The sequence below is a fragment of the Ursus maritimus genome, unplaced genomic scaffold, assembly GCF_017311325.1.
Source record: "Ursus maritimus isolate PB19 unplaced genomic scaffold, ASM1731132v1 scaffold_16, whole genome shotgun sequence".
Taxonomy (NCBI): Eukaryota; Metazoa; Chordata; class Mammalia; order Carnivora; family Ursidae; genus Ursus; species Ursus maritimus.
In genome coordinates this window covers 58,731,889-58,749,928 of record NW_024424008.1, presented here as the reverse complement: position 1 = coordinate 58,749,928, position 18,040 = coordinate 58,731,889, and the positions used below count along the sequence as shown (strand labels likewise).

The 18,040-nt window shown below is 38.0% G+C and overlaps 1 protein-coding gene across 3 annotated transcripts in view; it reads right to left on the bottom strand.

Annotated features, from left to right (window-relative positions):
- The window catches only part of CWF19L2 (CWF19 like cell cycle control factor 2), a 125,101-nt gene that overhangs the window by 49,450 nt on the left and 57,611 nt on the right, over nucleotides 1-18,040 (bottom strand). For 2 of the 3 annotated variants that reach the window (XM_040631267.1, XM_008690125.2), the window contains exons 9-10: nucleotides 17,224-17,320; nucleotides 15,519-15,611 (exon numbers count right to left, since the gene is read on the bottom strand). In XM_040631267.1, the coding sequence (XP_040487201.1) occupies nucleotides 15,519-15,611; nucleotides 17,224-17,320 (190 nt within the window). The remainder of the gene's footprint in view (nucleotides 1-15,518; nucleotides 15,612-17,223; nucleotides 17,321-18,040) is intronic. The other variant, XM_040631266.1, reaches the window with a different exon arrangement.

Sequence of the window (18,040 nt, the reverse complement as noted above, 5' to 3'; positions counted from 1 at the left end):
TAAGGACTTTCAAATTACTAAATCTAATACATACTTAGCAATTATCATCTTCCTTGATTTCAAAGTATTTGATTCTGTTTATTACTTCTCAGCCTGAAACTCTTCTTATTCCAGTTTTCTAAATACTCTACTCTTTCCTGGTTCTGCCTTACCTCTCTCTGACCCATTCATCCATTAAGTATTCTAAAAAGTACCTACCTTACGTAGTTACTAAAAGAAATACAGTCCCTGCCTACAAGAAGTGTACAGTCTGTTGAGTGAATTATTCTCTACATACAGTAATCAGCATAAAGAAAGTCAACTTCACTTTCTCCTCCATTTCGAGCTATACTCCAAGTATGGACAACTCCAGGGTTCCTTGGTTTCCATCCTTCCAGCCTGAACATAACTGTCACTCATACTGACAAAAAATTCATTATGCTAAACGTGAATGTAATTATGTCATTCTTTGCTGAATAATTTGCAGGGACTCCATATTACTCAGGAGAGAGCAGTACCTTCCAAAGTGTGGCCCACAGACCAGTCCAGTCTGAGAATTACCAGCCCTGTTACATTTGTTGTCAGTCCGTGAGGAGTTAAGTACAAAAACTGAGTGTTTATAAACTTTTACAGCAATCTTCAAGAGTAATTTTATGTTGCTTCAATCTAAATGAAAATTTGGACCTAAATTTCAGAATATCTTTCATTTTTCCGTAATTTTTATTGTGTTTTACAAAACTATTAGTTCATGATGGGCTAGAAAATCCAAAAACAAAACAAAACAACCACTCTGATCCTATAGCTCAGTCTGAGAAACACTGCCCTAGACAGTGGGATAAAGGCAGGCACCTTACCACACGACGCAAGGCCTTCAAAATTCAAATACCATGGCCTTCTTCAAATTTACTTTTTCTCCAGCTGTTCACAGTTTTTGTAAATTTACTGTCCATTTTCCTTCCTAAATAATTTTAGGTATGTTTGTATTGCTGGGCCATAATCTTTCCAGTAACTACTTGTCTATTTACAGTTATCAGTCTTTGCCACTTTCCAGGCCAAAGACCAAAGTAGGCACTGCCTGGTATCTACAGTAACCGGTACAGGGGTGAAAACCAATGACGCCTCCTAGACGGGACTAACAAACTGGTGCCTCGGACAGACTAATTCTACTCCCATCGCCAACCCACCACGCGCCCAGCTCTGTTCCTCTTCTCCTGTTCCTTGAGCGTGCCAAAGGACACCACGGTTTCCCACTTTGGGTACCCAAGACAGAAATATGAGCGATTTCCATATTTGCTCCTCCATTAATAAAGAACGTCGGGCTTATTTAAGAATCTACAACAGATCAACACACGAAGGCCCACAGGCCAAATCCAGCCTGCTTCCCGTGTTTGTTTGACCCACAAGATAAGGGTGTTTTTACACTATTAAATGGTTGAGGGAAAAATCAAAAGAATAATATATTCCATGACGAATAAAAATTATATGCAATTCTCATTTTAGTGTCCAGACGGTTGTACTGGAACAGAGCCATGCTCACTCATTTATCTATGGTCTGTGGCTGGTTTCCTTCCATGACAGTTTCAAAGCTACGTACCTGAGTTGTCACGACACAGACTGGAAAGCCCATAGAGCCTAATATATTTACTATTTGGTCTGTAGAGAAAAAGTCTGCTAACCTTTGATCTATGTTATTCTTCAGGTGATAAAACTAATTCAAAATCATTTAATGAATGCTTTTACTACCTGAGAACAAGCAAGATAAAAACTTGCAACTGCTGGGTGGTGTTGCCAACACATCCATGTTGTAACAGGGAGGGTAAGAGAATGGGGACCCAGTGCCCTGTCATTTTGTTAACATAGGCCTGATGTCCATTTCTGGCCACAATGGCCACCATGAGAACCAGGTATAACATGGCATGGCTAAAAAGCTAGACAATATGGAAAAATACATGAAACCACCAAGCCAGAAGAAACACCCCAGAACTAAAAGTGGCTGCCTCCAGGATGGGGATAAGGTCCAAAAAGGGCTCGCAAGATTGCCTTTCTTTCACACAGGCCTTCCAGCATTATCCGGTATAACACACTGATTAAAAAGAAAAGGAAAGGAAAAAAGCATATATTGCTTTGCTTCAGAGCTGGTATTTGAAAATTCTAAATGTTTGTTTGAAAGCCATTTGTGGCATTTGTACATCAAGGAAAACTCTTCCACTAGATCAGATCTTCCCACCAGTTGGTGTTCTGCAAGTCTGTCATCACTGAAGGCCATAGAACACGTTTCTTTTAAATTTTCAACAAATAAGCAGTTATGACAGTTCACAGTATTTTCATGATTTTTAAACCATCTCTACTGTATCTCTAATTATGTCCACAGAGAGCAGGTTATTCGCTACACACAAGTTCCCAGACGAGGCGGTGAGTGGACTGAACATTGAGCTGCTTTCCATTCACCAACTCGTGTATCCTGGCTCAAGGCTATTTGTTCATTTGTACACTCATTTATGGGACTGCATCAGCTCAAAGGAAGCATGGTGATGGTACCAGATGAACTCCAAGCAGCCTTAGTTATGTCCCCGTTCTTAATTCTTTTTTTTTTTACAATAATATTTTTTATTATATTATGTTAGTCACCATACAGTACATCCCTGGTTTTTGATGTAAAGTTCGATGATTCATTAGTTGCATATGACACCCAGTGCGCCATGCAATACGTGCCCTCCTTACTACCCATCACCAGCCTATCCCATTCCCCCACCCCCCTCCCCTCTGAAGCCCTCAGTCTGTTTCTCCGAGTCCATAGTCTTAATTCTTAATAACTGTTTATTCATGTCTGGTCCACGCCCCTTGATCAGCCTTCCTAGAGGCTCATCTGTTTTATTAATTTCTTTCTTGTTTTTTTGATCACTTCTACTTACTTTTAGTTTTTATTTCAGTAATTCCATTATCTGCTCTTCGATACATTTTCTCTTCTCTCTTCTGCACTGGGTTCCTGGCCCATGTCACAGGCAGCACAGCACGCTGGTGTGGACCCTGGGCCAGAATGCCCATGTGCCAACCCTGCCTCGTTACAGAACCTTGCACATCACTTAATTACCTCGATTTCCACATTCACAAAAATAAACAAAATAGCAAGGTATTTTCAGGATCAAACAAATTAATATATATACATCATTTAAAACAATGCCTAGGAATAAAGCAAGTGATTAATAAATATGAGCTTAGACTTTTTAGTTCTCTTTCATTCATCTAATCCTTTCTGGATCTGACCGAGTCTTCCTAGCATCTACCCCCTCATCTCTAAAATTCCTAGGATATTATTATTCTTCATATACATCTACTATTGTTTCACCTTTTCTTCATAGTATCATTCTGTTCTCAGAACTGAAGCTACCAAACATCCTTAAAGTCCTTTTGAGGTTGTGCCACCATTTTAAATTCACTGGCAGTAAGTGTTTACATCCCAATTATTTTTTTAGTATGTTTTCTGGCACGCGAGTGTGCAAACTTGAGTGGGAGGGTTTTTCCTTCCCTCCTGCCTCTCTGCCTCCTCTGACCCTTCAGTGAATGGTAGTTTTGACAGTGCCTCCACTGGTCCACGAGGATTCCCAGTTCCGACAGCGGTACCTCGCCCTGTGAGACTGGGGCTGCTGCACGTAGTGCACGTCACGGCCGCAAGGCTGTGTCTGCCTTCTTCCATCTAAATCACCTCCCACCCTCATCATTTCCTGGGAGCTACAGCCCTAAGTACGCAAGGCCTTTCCCAGACTCCTTTCTCAGGAGCCCTCAAACCGGGATGAGGCAGGGAGAGGCTGCGTGAGGGGATCTAGTTCCCATCATCGCAGAGTAGCTCAGTTCTCAGCTGCTCTGCCTATTTTTGGACTTAGATCCCTGCAAGCTCCAGATCCTTACTGTTTTATACTCAGTTCAGAGAAATGTATCCTTACTTTTGAGCATGTTACATCTCTTCCAATTCTTTTTGTATTTTGTCTGTGGTTGTACATTTTTGTACAGAGTGAAGACCTCAAAGCACTAACACACCTCTAGTCAGAGCACTCAGAAACGCTGCCCCATGACTTTCCGAACATGGTAGGCTGCAGGGACCCCTGTGAAACTCCACATCAATGCTGAGATTCGGAAGATAAGAGACGGCCCAGCACAAACTGAAAACGTACGCCAGGACCACATCCTTTCAGTTCCTCAAGCCTCCCTTGTCAATACTGGAATTCTTCTAGAGCATGCTCTAGGATCAGAATAAAGGCATATATTTATTGGCATAATAATTAATTTACAATTAATTAGTATTATAATGACCCACCTAACCTCTTTGTCATAAAGCTGCTGGTAGGATGGATTCTAAATGTGTACAAGCTTGAGAAAATTAAGTATTACTATAAAGGATCATTACTAAACTATTATAAGCAAACATTTATGCTAGCCTACAGTTCACTGCACAATTTCAAAAGTGGATTATTTGGAGACACATTTAACTACTAACGATTTTAATTTTGTTAACAGGTATTTTGTAGAACCAGTGTAATATCTGGCGCTGGTGTAATATGAAAGCCAATTCAATTCTTCAGTCTCCTTTCCTTCTTTCATCATTGCATCTTTGTAATCTTTACATATGAAGCTACTCATGAAAAAACATGTAACTTTACATTATATTTTTAACCAGGCTCCTTTCAGCATTTGCCAAGGTGGGGAGGGAGGAGAGGAGGAAAGGAGATTAAGAAATTTTTTAAGTCTTAACTGACATTCTGGAATCTTTCTACACTAAAATAATAGAGTCTTTTAGATGTAAAAAAAAAAAAAGCTTTGTTACTTTGACACGAAACAGATGAATTTAAGGACAACGTAGTTATTTAATACATCAACAACAGCAATGAAATCTGAAAACTGCCTTATATTTTTCCTATTTAAAAACAAACCAAGACAAGTTTTCCAAATAGAAATTAATATTTATATAATTTTATAAAGTTCTAAAATATATCTCATTTAATTTTAAGAACCTTATAACACAGGTATCATTGAGCCACATTTTACTAGGGAGGATACTAAGGATCACAAACAATAAATGATGAGGCTCCAGACCCAACTCTAAATCTTTGGCTTTAAAATCCCACATGATTTTCTATTACTCCATTTCTCTAAAAAGATGAGTTAGTAAAAACGACATTTTAGTAAACACTGACTTTCTGAAAGTAAAGGTTAAGTTGGCAACGCTCCTTTAACTGGTGATATATTTTTCAATTACAAAAAATTTCTTTCACCTAAATGAAAGTCTGTACACCCCCTGAGAAGGCCTGGGTATCTGATTAAGGACTCAACAACCAAGCCCAGTTTTAACTGTTGATTTAATATATTTAATGATACTGTCTAGCTTTGGGATGAAACTCTGGGCAATCTGAAAAGACAGATCCATAAATGGCATTAAATTAAATCAAAGACACTGCAGACTTTTCATTTTTTTTAAATATTCTGTTTCATTTCATTCCATTTGATCAATGAACTCCTAAGAGTCAGAACTACTTCTATCCATACAAATGGCTAACAGACACATGAAAAAAATATTCAAAATCATTAGCCGTCAGGGAAACTCAAATCAAAACCACTTTGAGATACCACCTTACACCAGTTAGAATGGCAAAAATTGACAAGGCAGGAAACAACAAATGTTGGAGAGGATGTGGAGAAAGGGGATCCCTCTTACACTGTTGGTGGGAATGCAAGTTGGTACAGCCACTCTGGAAAACAGTGTGGAGGTCCCTTAAAAAGTTAAAAATTGAGCTACCCTATGACCCAGCCATTGCACTACTGGGTATTTACCCCAAAGATATAGACGTAGTGAAGAGAAGGGCCATATGCACCCCAATGTTCATAGCAGCATTGTCCACAATAGCTAAACTGTGGAAGGAGCCGAGATGCCCTTCAACAGATGACTGGATGAAGATGTGGTCCATATATATAATGGAATATTACTCAGCCATCAGAAAGAATGATTACACAACATTTGCAGCAACATGGACGGGACTGGAGGAGATTATGCTAAGTGAAATAAGTCAAGCAGAGAAAGACAATTATCATATGGTTTCACTCATTTAGGGAACATAAGTAGGAAGATCGGTAGGAGAAGGAAGGGAAGAATGAAGGGGGGGTAAAAAGAAGGGGGAATGAACCATGAGAGACTATGGACTCTGGGAAACAAACTGAGGGCTTCAGAGGGGAGGAGGGTGGGGGATTGGGATAGGCTGGTGATGGGTATTAAGGAGGGCACATACTGCATGGAGCACTGGGTGTTATACGCAAATAATGAATCATGGAACATTGCATCAAAAACTGGGGATGTATTGTATGGTGACTAATATAACAAAATAAAAATTGTAAATCAATCAATCAATCAATCAATAAAAGAACTACTTCTATCATTATATAATCCAACAGATGAATGTGTCTAATACAATGAACAAGATATGGTTCTAGTTGTTAAGGAATTCATAAATTAAATGGCAGGGAGAGGGGGAGAAAGAGGAAATAGGGAGTTTATACAAATTTCCACTAGACTATTAAGTAAGATAAAACAGAAATCAAGTAGTACCAGGTCACACGTGATGGAGAAATAGATGTGTTCTTGGGTGCAAGTGAACTGGGTCTTTGGAAACAAAGATAAAAGGGTAAAGGGTTAAGAAGTAAAGGAAACAACCCCAACAAAACACAAAGATCCAGTACTGCTGAAAGATTCCTACGTAAACGCAATATATTCATGTTTCAGAGAAATTTTAAATTTATATTACATTTTAAACTTCTCAAAAATATTTCAAAGGCTCTTGTCTCTAGATAACTACCTTGGCTAAAGGAGCAAAGAAAACAGACATAACCTGAGGTTCTAACTGCCCAAATTCAGGGTTCTTTTGACTCTACCACAACTACATTTAGATGAAGTCTGGTGTCAATTTAAAAGACACTCTGATGAGCAAAGAGTGGCAAGAAGAGCACTGAGGATGTTACTGCTATACTCTAAGAAAGAGATGATGGGGCAGTAACCTACAGCAGTGATGGCAGAAATTAAAAGGATATAAGGTATGTACAGGAGGGAAGGCAAGTAAAACAACATTACTTGGTGACACTTGACTGTGCTGCCAGAAGGAATGAAGGACTTCTCCGTGGTTTTTAACTAAGAAAAACAGCAGGATGAGCATGCAAGTAAGAGAAGGAAAATCATGACATGAACAGACATTTCTTCAACAAAGACATAAAAATGGCCAACAGACACATGAAAAAATAGTCAAAATAACTCGTCATCAGGGAAATACAAATCAAAACCACAATGAGATACCACCTCACACCAGTCAGAATGGCTAAAATTAACAAGTCAGGAAACGACAGATGTTGGCGAGGATGTGGAGAAAGGGGAAGGAACCCTCTTACACTGTTGGTGGGAATGCAAGCTGGTACAGCCACTCTGGAAAACAGTATGGAGGTTCCTCAAAAAGTTACAAATAGAGCTACCCTACAACCCAGCAATTATACTACTAGGTATTTATCCAAAGGATACAAACACAGTGACTGAAAGGGGCACCTGCACCCCAATTTTATAGCAGCAATGTCCACAATAGCCAAAATATGGAAAAACCCCAGATGTCCATCAACAGATGAATAAAGAAGATATAATATACATATACAATGGAATATTACTCAGCCATCAAAAAGAATGAAATCTTGCCATTTCCAACGATGTGGCTGGAACTAGACAGTATAATGCTAAGTGAAATAAGTCAGTCAGAGAAAGACAAAGACCATATGACTTCACTCAAATCTAGAATTTAAGAAACAAAACAGATGAACATAGAGGAAGGGAAGAAAATATAAAATAAGAGGAAAATAGAAGGAAGCAAACCATGAGAGACTCTTAACTCCAGGTAACAAACTGAGGGTTGCTGGAGGGGAGGTGGATGGGGGGCTGGGGTAACTGGGTGATGGGCATTAAGGAGGGCACGTGATGTAATGAGCATTGGGTGTTTATGCAACTGATGAATCTGAAACTAATAATACTACATATGTTAATTAAATTGAATTTAAATAAAAATTTTTTTAAAAAAGAAGGAAAATTATGTATGTAAAGGGGATGGTTTTATACATTCTGAAGTTATGGTACATCCTTAAAAGTCAGGCAGACAACTGAAAACACTAGTTAAGAACTCAGCACAGAGTGCAGCGCTAAAGTTACAGATCATCCACAAACTGGAACCATGAAACTAAGAGACACAGCCAGGATGAGAACAGAGATTTGATCCTTGCCTACCTATCCAAGCTCTTCTTCCTCTTCCCTCACTCATACCTCTCTCTGTAGCCATTCAGAAGAATGCCCCATCCTCAGATGACACCATCTCCCCGTCACCTCTGCACCCTCACCCACGCTCCTTTGCCTGGACCACCCTGCCGTGCTGTTTTGCAGGGGAGGTCAGTGAAGTTGCTAAGAAAATAGAAAGTTGTTTGTTTGCTTGTTTGTTTGTTTTACAGACCAGCAACTTCAGCGTATTTGCAAGTAATGAGAAAGAGGCCAACAGAGAGAAATTGAAGATTCCATACAAGAGAAGGTGGGAACTGGTTCTAGAGGCTAGAAAAAGAATGAGATTAGAGTGGTCAAGAACTTGTCCTTCAAGGAAATGAAAACACTGTTTCCACTGCCAGATGACAGATGCAGAAAGACTAATTTTCTGGGGACAGGAACAACAGATAGATACTGAAAACATTCAACCTTACATTCTCTAGTTTCCCAATCATCAGGTAAGAAGCAAAGTGACTGCTAAGAATAAAGCAGGGAATTTGGGGGGAATGGCAAACGTTTTGAGTAACTGCTAAGAGAAACGTGATTTTTTTTTTTTTTTTTTGCAGGCAAATTTGCAGGGAGAAATGGGTCATTGTGAATTTCTTCAATCTCCCTTCCTAAAATAAATTTTAGAAATTGTATTATTGTGACACAAAATATGCTGATATGATTACAATTTCATTTAATAATAAATAACTGTGCAGCATGGAAAAACACTGTTGACAGAATGAGTAGAGAAAAGCAGAATAAAAAAAGACTATAATTATGTAAAATTATGCATGTGCTTTCATAGTTACAATGGACAGAGACTTGAGGGAAACATCAAAAATATTTTTTAAATGTAGATTTTTTTGTCTTTTTTGCATTGCTTTGTCAATTGTGCAAAAATATTTAACATGTTATTAGGAAGGAAGGAAGGAAGGAAGGAAGGAAGGAAGGAAGGAAGGAAGGAAGGAATTAAATCAATCTGGAGGGAAATACTTTAAAATGTTTTATCAGCGTATACTCCCTGAGTGGTAGGATTTAAGGTGATTTATTTTCACCTTTATGTTTTTTTGCATTTTCCATATTTCTACAAAGAATACGTATTATAATTAAAAGTCACCTAAGGGAAAAAAAATAAAGAAAAACACACTTTATTTTTATAGCCCATATATACTTTTATAATAGAAATTTTCTATGTAATTGTGTGAGCATTACTAGGCTACTTAAATTTTTGGGTTTAGAGTTTGCATAACTGTCACATATGAAATCAGTTTCAACATCTAGGTAAGACTTTCTTTTTATATTTCAAAAATCAGTTCATCAATCTACATCAAAGGAATTATTTTAAATAATTTTTATTTACTTTAAATAACTGTAATTGCACACACGTACCTGACCTCATTTCTTGCCACCAAATTAAAACTTAACTGAGACCCATGCCATCCTGCACTCAATTTATTCAAAAAATGAAGATAAATGACTTCATAGAATTTTAATGAGAACTAAATAAATTTCTATAAGTAAGTGATTAAAACACATCCTGGCATACAGCATACCCTCGAAAAATATCATCTATTACTATTAATAACGGTAGCAGTTGTAATACTGTACATGTCAATTAATACCACTGTCCTGGAAAATAAAATTATATCTTGAAATTCAATGAAATAAACTTAGAAACAGAACCTAAGTAAAAAATATTATTAAAGGAATTAGAAGCAAAGTGGTTTTGTTAAGGTAATAATTCTTTATTAAACATATCCTATAATGTTCCGATGGCACAGATTTCTAAACCAAAGTATATTTTATCACTAAATATTTAGACCTAATTCGGAGAATCACACAAGGATGATATACTGGGTATTTCTGGGTAGACAGGAACGTAACAAATACCATAAACTTGTTCTATGATTCATTATGATATAATTTCAAGTGTTTTGTTTTCTTGCTTTTTTGTGTTTAGTTCCACTCAACTAATTTTACTCTCTTCCTCATAAATCTTTATTAGCAACTGTCTACTACAATTATTGTACTGGAACATGCTTGGTATGTGCATACTTATGCACTACAAAACTGAAAACTGCATTTTGTTTTCGGGAACTATAAAGCTGGGGAGATCACAGCTGGGCTGAGGACATCGGATCTCATTGTCCTACCAGCCCTTTGACCTTTCCCTGAAGCCCCTCAATAAAATGATCACCCCCAAAACAAGAAAACAGCATTTTGAAAAAAACTTTATTTTTAGCTTTCCTAAAAACACGTTAAATCTGACTTCTTATAACTAACTTGTTATGCATGCTACAATACAGCCGAAGTAATTTTTAAATACAAATAAGGATAAAATTGACTTTGGGGTCGATTTGTTTCACTTAAAAGTGCACCCTTAAACTGCAAATATATAATATCAATCCATGACGTCCTTCTTCCATGTCCTCCCCTCAGAAATCAAGAAACCAATATATTAGAATCAAACCCTTCAAGAGAACATGGAAGTCTCGGGACACACTACTGCCCATTATGCAGTAGCATTTAATTTTTCCCTTAAATTTAATTATACAACAGAAGAAAAAAACAACGAAACACTGATCATAGTAGACTGATGAGCATTTGAGGGAACAAAGGTGAACTGACGGAAGAAAGAAGCTGCCCTGGGTCATTCTTCCTTCTCCAAGAAAACCAACTAACTAGCTATGGCTTCCGTAACTACTGGAGGACCCTGGTTCACAACTTGAGAGAGAGAATTCTTCATACCAAAATTCAACATGATACATATATGATCCCAACTATCCAAAATAATTACAAGTTGCTTTAAGTTAGTACATTTGAGAGAATATTCTTCACAAAACAATAAAAAAAAAAATCCTCCCCCAGATGGCATTAACATTAAATATGGCCAACAAGACATCCAAGCTGGTATTTCCTATTCAGTGACTGGTGCCTATGGGTCATCACTCACACCCAAGATAATACTTAGCAGCCATGGTGAAGATTATTTCTGTGGCTTAGAAATAAGTCTTACAGAGAGTTGTCATAAAGAGAAAAGCTTTTCCTTTGGCAAAGTTACAAACATGGTGATAAGATCCAAAAATAATGGCTACAGCCTCAAAACATTCTCTGGATGCCCAGATTGCACCGGGCCCTCTTCGCTATCCCCACATTTCTCTACTTTTCCTTTGGAGTACCATCAAAGCTGTAATTATATATTTGTATAATTGATCTTATTTATAAGTTTTCTTTCCAGAGACTGCTTTCCAAAGGAAAATATGACGTCTGAGTTAGGATCTAAAGTATGAACAGGAGATAACTAAGGGAATAGAAGGAAAGAAGAATAATATTCTGAGCAAAGGAAATGCTTTGTGCAAACACAAAGAGCCTGGAGAGAAAGCCACTCAGAGGTCCAGATGACGATGACAAAGAGCTGACAGGCATAAGGAGTTGATGAGGCAGATAAGAGAGGCAAACAGCAGATTGAGAAATATTTAGCAGGTAATGCCGACACCATTTCATGAAGAATTTGATGCAAGATGCAAGAAGAGTGAACAGATACAAGAAGCCATGTAGCTATAAAATGTGTATTTACATATCATCTATGAAATTGTCTGGCTTTAATTTAGCTTAAAATGTTTAGAAATAGTTTATTTAGACAAATAAGCTTTAATTTTAATTTTAAGCTTTAATTTAGCTTAAAACGTTTAGAAATAGTTTATTTAAAGAAATAAGCCCTCTAGTAACATAGATAATATTCCTAATTGTAGACCACAGAAATGAGATAATTTGGGGATTGTAAGAAAAGAAGTAGAACTGTACACAAAATAGGTACAGCCAGGGACTGTTCTGCTTGGCTAGGGACGAAACTAGCTAAATGACCAGAGAGAATATCTCTGTGCTCCTCTTCTGTGGCAGGAAAGAAAGGCTACGCTACCAAGTAAAGTCCATCTATGGTAACGCACCATGGTGAGCAGTGGAATAAATGCAAGGCTGCAATGTGTATTTTAGATTTAAAAAATACTCGACTTAGAAAACTGCGAACGTAAGTGACTTCTGCAAAGAAGGAACTGAAAAGTCTTTGTTGAATAAATTCAACCAATTTCTTGGTTGTCTACAATGCACCATGCAGTACTCAAGGCACAAGCTACGAACTGAGAGAAACACTCCTTCTCCTAAATACTGAATAGTTCACTCTCTGAAAGGGAAGAGAAATAAGCCAACTAATAATTATGAGTGCTGATGGTTTTTTTACTAAAGCCAAAACAATATTCAGAGATGGCTGAATCTGCCGTGTTCATAGCGCCGAACACTTCTAGCACAAACTACGCAATGAACCTCTCCTCTCTGTTCAACTGCTCTAAGAACGGGATTTTCTCTCAAAGAGCAAAATTTTTGTAAGAAGCATCTCAAGATTTTCCTCTAATAAGCCAGAAAATGTCTGTGAGGTAGTAAACAACTTTGTATTCTATACTCTTATTTCTGAGCAAAACTACTCTGAAAGGCAGTTAAGTCAAGGCCCTGGCCTTGAGAGAATAAATGACTTTACTGGCAGCAGGGAATTCTTGCAGAATGGTGCGTAAAGGTTTGTTTGGCAGGTGTGTCTGGTAAAGCTTGAACAAAATGTGTAAGTGCACCATCTCTGCAGAGAAGGTAACAATTTTTCTTTGTGGTCAAAGAATCCTTAGAATAAAAATCTTTCGAGATGAAGCTTCGAGGCTATTCAGTTTCCTAAAGAGTTTACGAACGGGGAGTCAACTTTGTGTACTACTTGGGATACAACTCTGAATCCTACTCCACTGGGTTATGAGGTCCACCAATCAAAAGCCAGGAAGAGCTAAAAATCATAGACATCAATAATATTATAAAGTTACGTGCTTAAGGGATGAGATAGTCTGTCAGTTACTATACGATATCCTTAAACCAGCAGGAAAAAAAGTTATTTAAAAGACCTGCTTCAATTTTTTCAGTTGAATTGCTTTCAATTTCAAGAATCCTCTGAAGTCCAGCCACAGCTTTAGAACCCTTTTGTGTAAAGTAACAAGTGTCAGGAAAGAAACAGGTATAGATTACAGGGTAAAGACAAGAATACAGATACCTATCATTTGAAGAGATAAATTCCACAGAGAATACTTTAAGGGTCTTCGAAGTGTCAAAACAAAAATAGGTTACAACTTTTTGAGAGGATGAAAAAAAAGGCTTCAGAAGGAAGTAAAGACAACTGAAAAGTGGACAAGCCTCAAGAGGGTAACATCTGGCACAGATAATTACAGCACATGTAAATGTTAGAGATAACGGACATTAGGTAGGAGAGCCTTGGAGGTGAGGCTGGAAAACGGGGCTGGTCTGTGGAAGGCCATACCGTAGGAAGACCTAGTATTTAACAGAGTCCACATAAAGAAAACACACGAAGTGCTAGACTACAGAAGTATTATGACCACAAGGAGGCGTGAAAACGTGAGTGTGGCTGAAGTGTGGAAGCCAGACCGTACCGTGCCCCCAGGCTCAGCTACCCACTGTGAGTCCCACTTCTTAATTTTAAGTGTAGCATCTCACTCTCAACTCCTTAATCTGTGTAAGAGATTCTAAGTTAACTACTTTAAAACATGAGCTAGTGCAGTGTCATACAAACAGCCACTTTCACAAACATACTCTCTACTACGGTCTAAACCATCAATAACGTGAGCTTGCAGAAAACCTTATGGAACTTGACTTCATACATTCTCATCTCCTCACATGCAGACATTAAATTATATAAATTAATCTTTGAGAGCAATCCTTTAAAATGTTATAAACCTCATTATAATCCTCTCAACACTGTAATACACCCAGTTCAGCCCTTCACCTTTTCCTATCTACACTTACTCCTGTGCCGATTTCATGCACTATCATGGATTTAAATACCGTCTCTATTGTCAAGAGCTCCCCAATTTCTATCTCCAGCCCAGGCTTCCCCCAATTCCCAACATCAACCTGCCTCCCTGACAACTCCACTTGTTCCACATCTAAACGGCATCCAAACTCAATATATCTAAAATAGAACTAGTACTCTTCACTCTAAAACAGACTCCCCCTCTTTCTACACCTCCAAGAGCGGCCACTCTAGTCTTCCAGCTGCTCAGGTTAAAAACTTTGAAGTCACTTCTACTCCCCTCTGTATCTCATACACCCCTCCCATGTAAACCATCATAAAAATCCTGTCCACTCTCCTTTCAAAATACATGCAGGAAACACTTATGCATATAAGAACCTAACCGCTTCTAACCACCTCTGGGATTACTATCTTGGTCAAAGCCATTACCATTCTTTGTGTGATTATTGCCAGAGCCTTTCTAGATTCCAGCTTCTGCTCTTATGCTCCTTCAGTCTACGCTTAACGAGAAGGCAGGACAGTCCTACCAAAACAGTTCTGCTGGAATCCCTCCAATGCCATCTCACTCACAGTAAAACCCACTTCCTCACCCTGACTTTCAAGCTTCACATGATCTGGTCTCCCACGGTCTCTCTAACCTGGGTCTTCTACTTCCCCATCTCCCATCCGTTCCACCCCGGCAACACTGGGCTCCTTGCTGTTCCTCCTACACATCACACATGTTCCCATCTTCGGGACCCTCTGCTCCTCAGGCCCAGAGTGCTCTTCACCCAGACACACAGATCCGCTGTTTCACTTCAAATCTTTGCATCAGTGTCACTTTTCCAACCACAATTAGCCTGTGTCCTCAAAGCCACCAGCACACTGGGCACTCAAGACCCCCACCAGCCTTCCACTGGGTGTCTAACTTTCTAATACGCTATACTGTTGATTATGTGTATCGTTTCCTGCCTCTCCCTCCCCAGACGAGACTCTATGTGGGCAGGTGCTTTTATCTGTTCTTTCCACTAACTGATGGACGAATGAATCCTCGAACAATATAATTTGTTTTATATGAAATAGATACCAAATTCAAGTCTCTCATTCTTTAGTGGAAGAATTTAAGGACCGGCGTGTTTTCTGTGAAGTCAAAGAGTCAGTAAATGGCACAGTCCAAAATAAAACCAGGTCTCTCCGGCCTAGGCTTTTTTCCACCAGGACTCAGGGGTGGAACGTTAAGACAATACATATGAAAATAAATTTTAGAAACAAGCAAACACACATATAAACACACTGACACAGATACAGAAACATTGTACATTCAAGTATTACCACTGCCAAGTAGCAGTATTATGCAAGGTAATTACACACCTACAAACAACTTTCATTACTTACCCCCACCCCAGATTCTTTTGATGATACCTGTGTTACAGTTTCTTTGAATTTATTTGCCTTTTCAAGTTGAGCTTTAAGTCGTTCCGCTAATTCCTTCAAAGGGAAAAACAAGAAAAATGAGTATCACATATAGTTTAATTCCTCAGTGTAGAATACTTCAAATTTATACAACAGAAGGGAAAAGAGCATAATGAACACCCATGTGGCCATAACCTAAATTCAGTCACCAACTCACAGCCTGGTACATTGCTTTTTAATGAATTCATCTCAGTCCCACACATCTCAGATAGCTGTGCCATTTGTTTATGCTTTGAAGGTAAATAATTACAAGGACATATATTTTAGGGGAGAGACAGGGGCATAGAGAAAATACATAACCTTAAGAATGACATTTTTATAATTCTTTTGATTTAAACATTCAATAGTCAAAATTTCAGTTACTATTAACAATAAATCCTTAATAAGACTTAAAATATTACCTTCTTTATTGTTGGGTAATGTAAATAAGAACTCTCAATATATTTCATTTTTACTCTAGAAAGTCTTTAGAAATTTATATAAAACAACTGACACATGAAGAAATAAACAAACAGAAGCATATGACAAGCCGAGAAGGGTATTCTCACTGCGGTGGTCCCATTACTAAAGGAACACTTCTTATAACATAAATTAACCTGCTAACTTGGTGACCTCTCTTTCACTATTTCAAACTAATTCCTTTGGGCTTTCAAAAGACAAACTTTAATAACTTTTTGTTATTATTACTGTTGTTGGTTTGTCTCTCTTACCAATTTCTGGGTTGAGCTGAAGGGCAGTGTTACCAAAGACTGGATTCAAAGAGAAAGAGCAGCATATGCAAGATAGGCCTTTTATTCGATACACAAACTAATAAAAATAGAAGTATCTTGTTTGGCCAACTTCTATTCTATCGAACAGTGTCATACTGACAGTACACAAAAGGGAAGATCACTTAAAGCTCACTGACGTTTGGGTTTGAGATGAGTACATTCCTAAGACCATGAGGGCATGGACTCTGTCAAGACAGGTAAAGCTGTCTGGCCTGGCTCTGCTGCTGTGCACAACGTAACATGTACCAGTGCGACAGCAACGTGACGCTGTAACATGCAAACAATCGACAGAGACGGGTGTAGCTCTCAGCACATCATCCCATTTCCTACTGAATTCTGAGGCAAATTAGTCTTAAATCATAACACTATTATGGAAATTAAATGAGCTAACCTATACAAAGCATCTAACACTTATCAGGCATAAACATATTCCATTAAAATTTGGACTAATGAATTAACCGCCTTTTTTAGAAGCTCATTTGCTAGGTTCCTAAGTAAGGGAATCTAAGAAAGCAATACACACTCTAAATAACATAGGACTAAAACAGGGAAAGAAGACAATGACATCGTCATCTCCCTCCAACATGCTACACTAAAACTGCAAAGTAGAAAAGAAAATGGAAAAACATTTTGTTCCCTAGGATCTTAATTTTCAAAAATCTGACAGGAAAGGTAGACACACTATTTAGAATGGACAGAACTGTTTTTAGGAATGTTCAAGAATTTCTTTAAAAAATCAATAAGCAGCAGTTATTTTTCATACAGTGCTACATCCACAATGAGAAGAAACTTCCAAAATTACTTGTAAGAAGTGGGAGTTAATTTCTATTCTCCTAAGAACAACACAGAAGACTTACCATATTTCCCATCATCTCTGCCTTGATAATCCTGGCTCCCAGTTTATTCTTCTCATCAACACTCAAAATGTGGATGGAATCATCCTCAGGATGACCTCTGTTGAACAAGACAGATTAAGAGCATATGAAATAACAAGGGACATTGCAAGTAACAACATCAAGACTCAAATACTATTTTAACTGACCTCAACAAAATACTTAGGACCAATGGGTCATGATTCTAAAACCTTAAAAACAAAACAAAACAAACAAAAAACAAAGCTTCAGTGATTCACCAAAAATCAACAGTTTAAGGTTCTCTTGTTACAATGCTCCAATGGCCTATGGCAGTTATAATAATAACCGACCAAAGTCCTACCAACGAGATAAATAGTATGTCAACTATTCTTTACTAATATTTCCATACTCATTTTAAAAAGGAAACAAACAAAAGAAAATTAAAACACTAGAATCAGGCCATAATTCTACATGGCTGGGGCAATTCTCATTTGGTGTGATAAATTACTGATAATCTAAGAAACTGTAACCAGGAAATGACATATTTAACTGTATTCAAAGAATAAAAACAATGACCATATGACCAAACAACATAAACTAATTTATAACTAAGATCATGTGCCAAACCGACACTCTGAAGACAAGAGAAACTTCCAGCCAAGGTTAGAGACCTAGCATATATAAAGTTATCCTTATGAAAGATTCCTGAAGATCAGGGAAGGGGAATGTAGGCCGAGCCTGAAGGACTCCTCAGAGAAAGAAACATAGCTAAGATTCTAGAACTCAAAGGCAGTGAGCGAGAGGAGAAAGCTGCACAGTG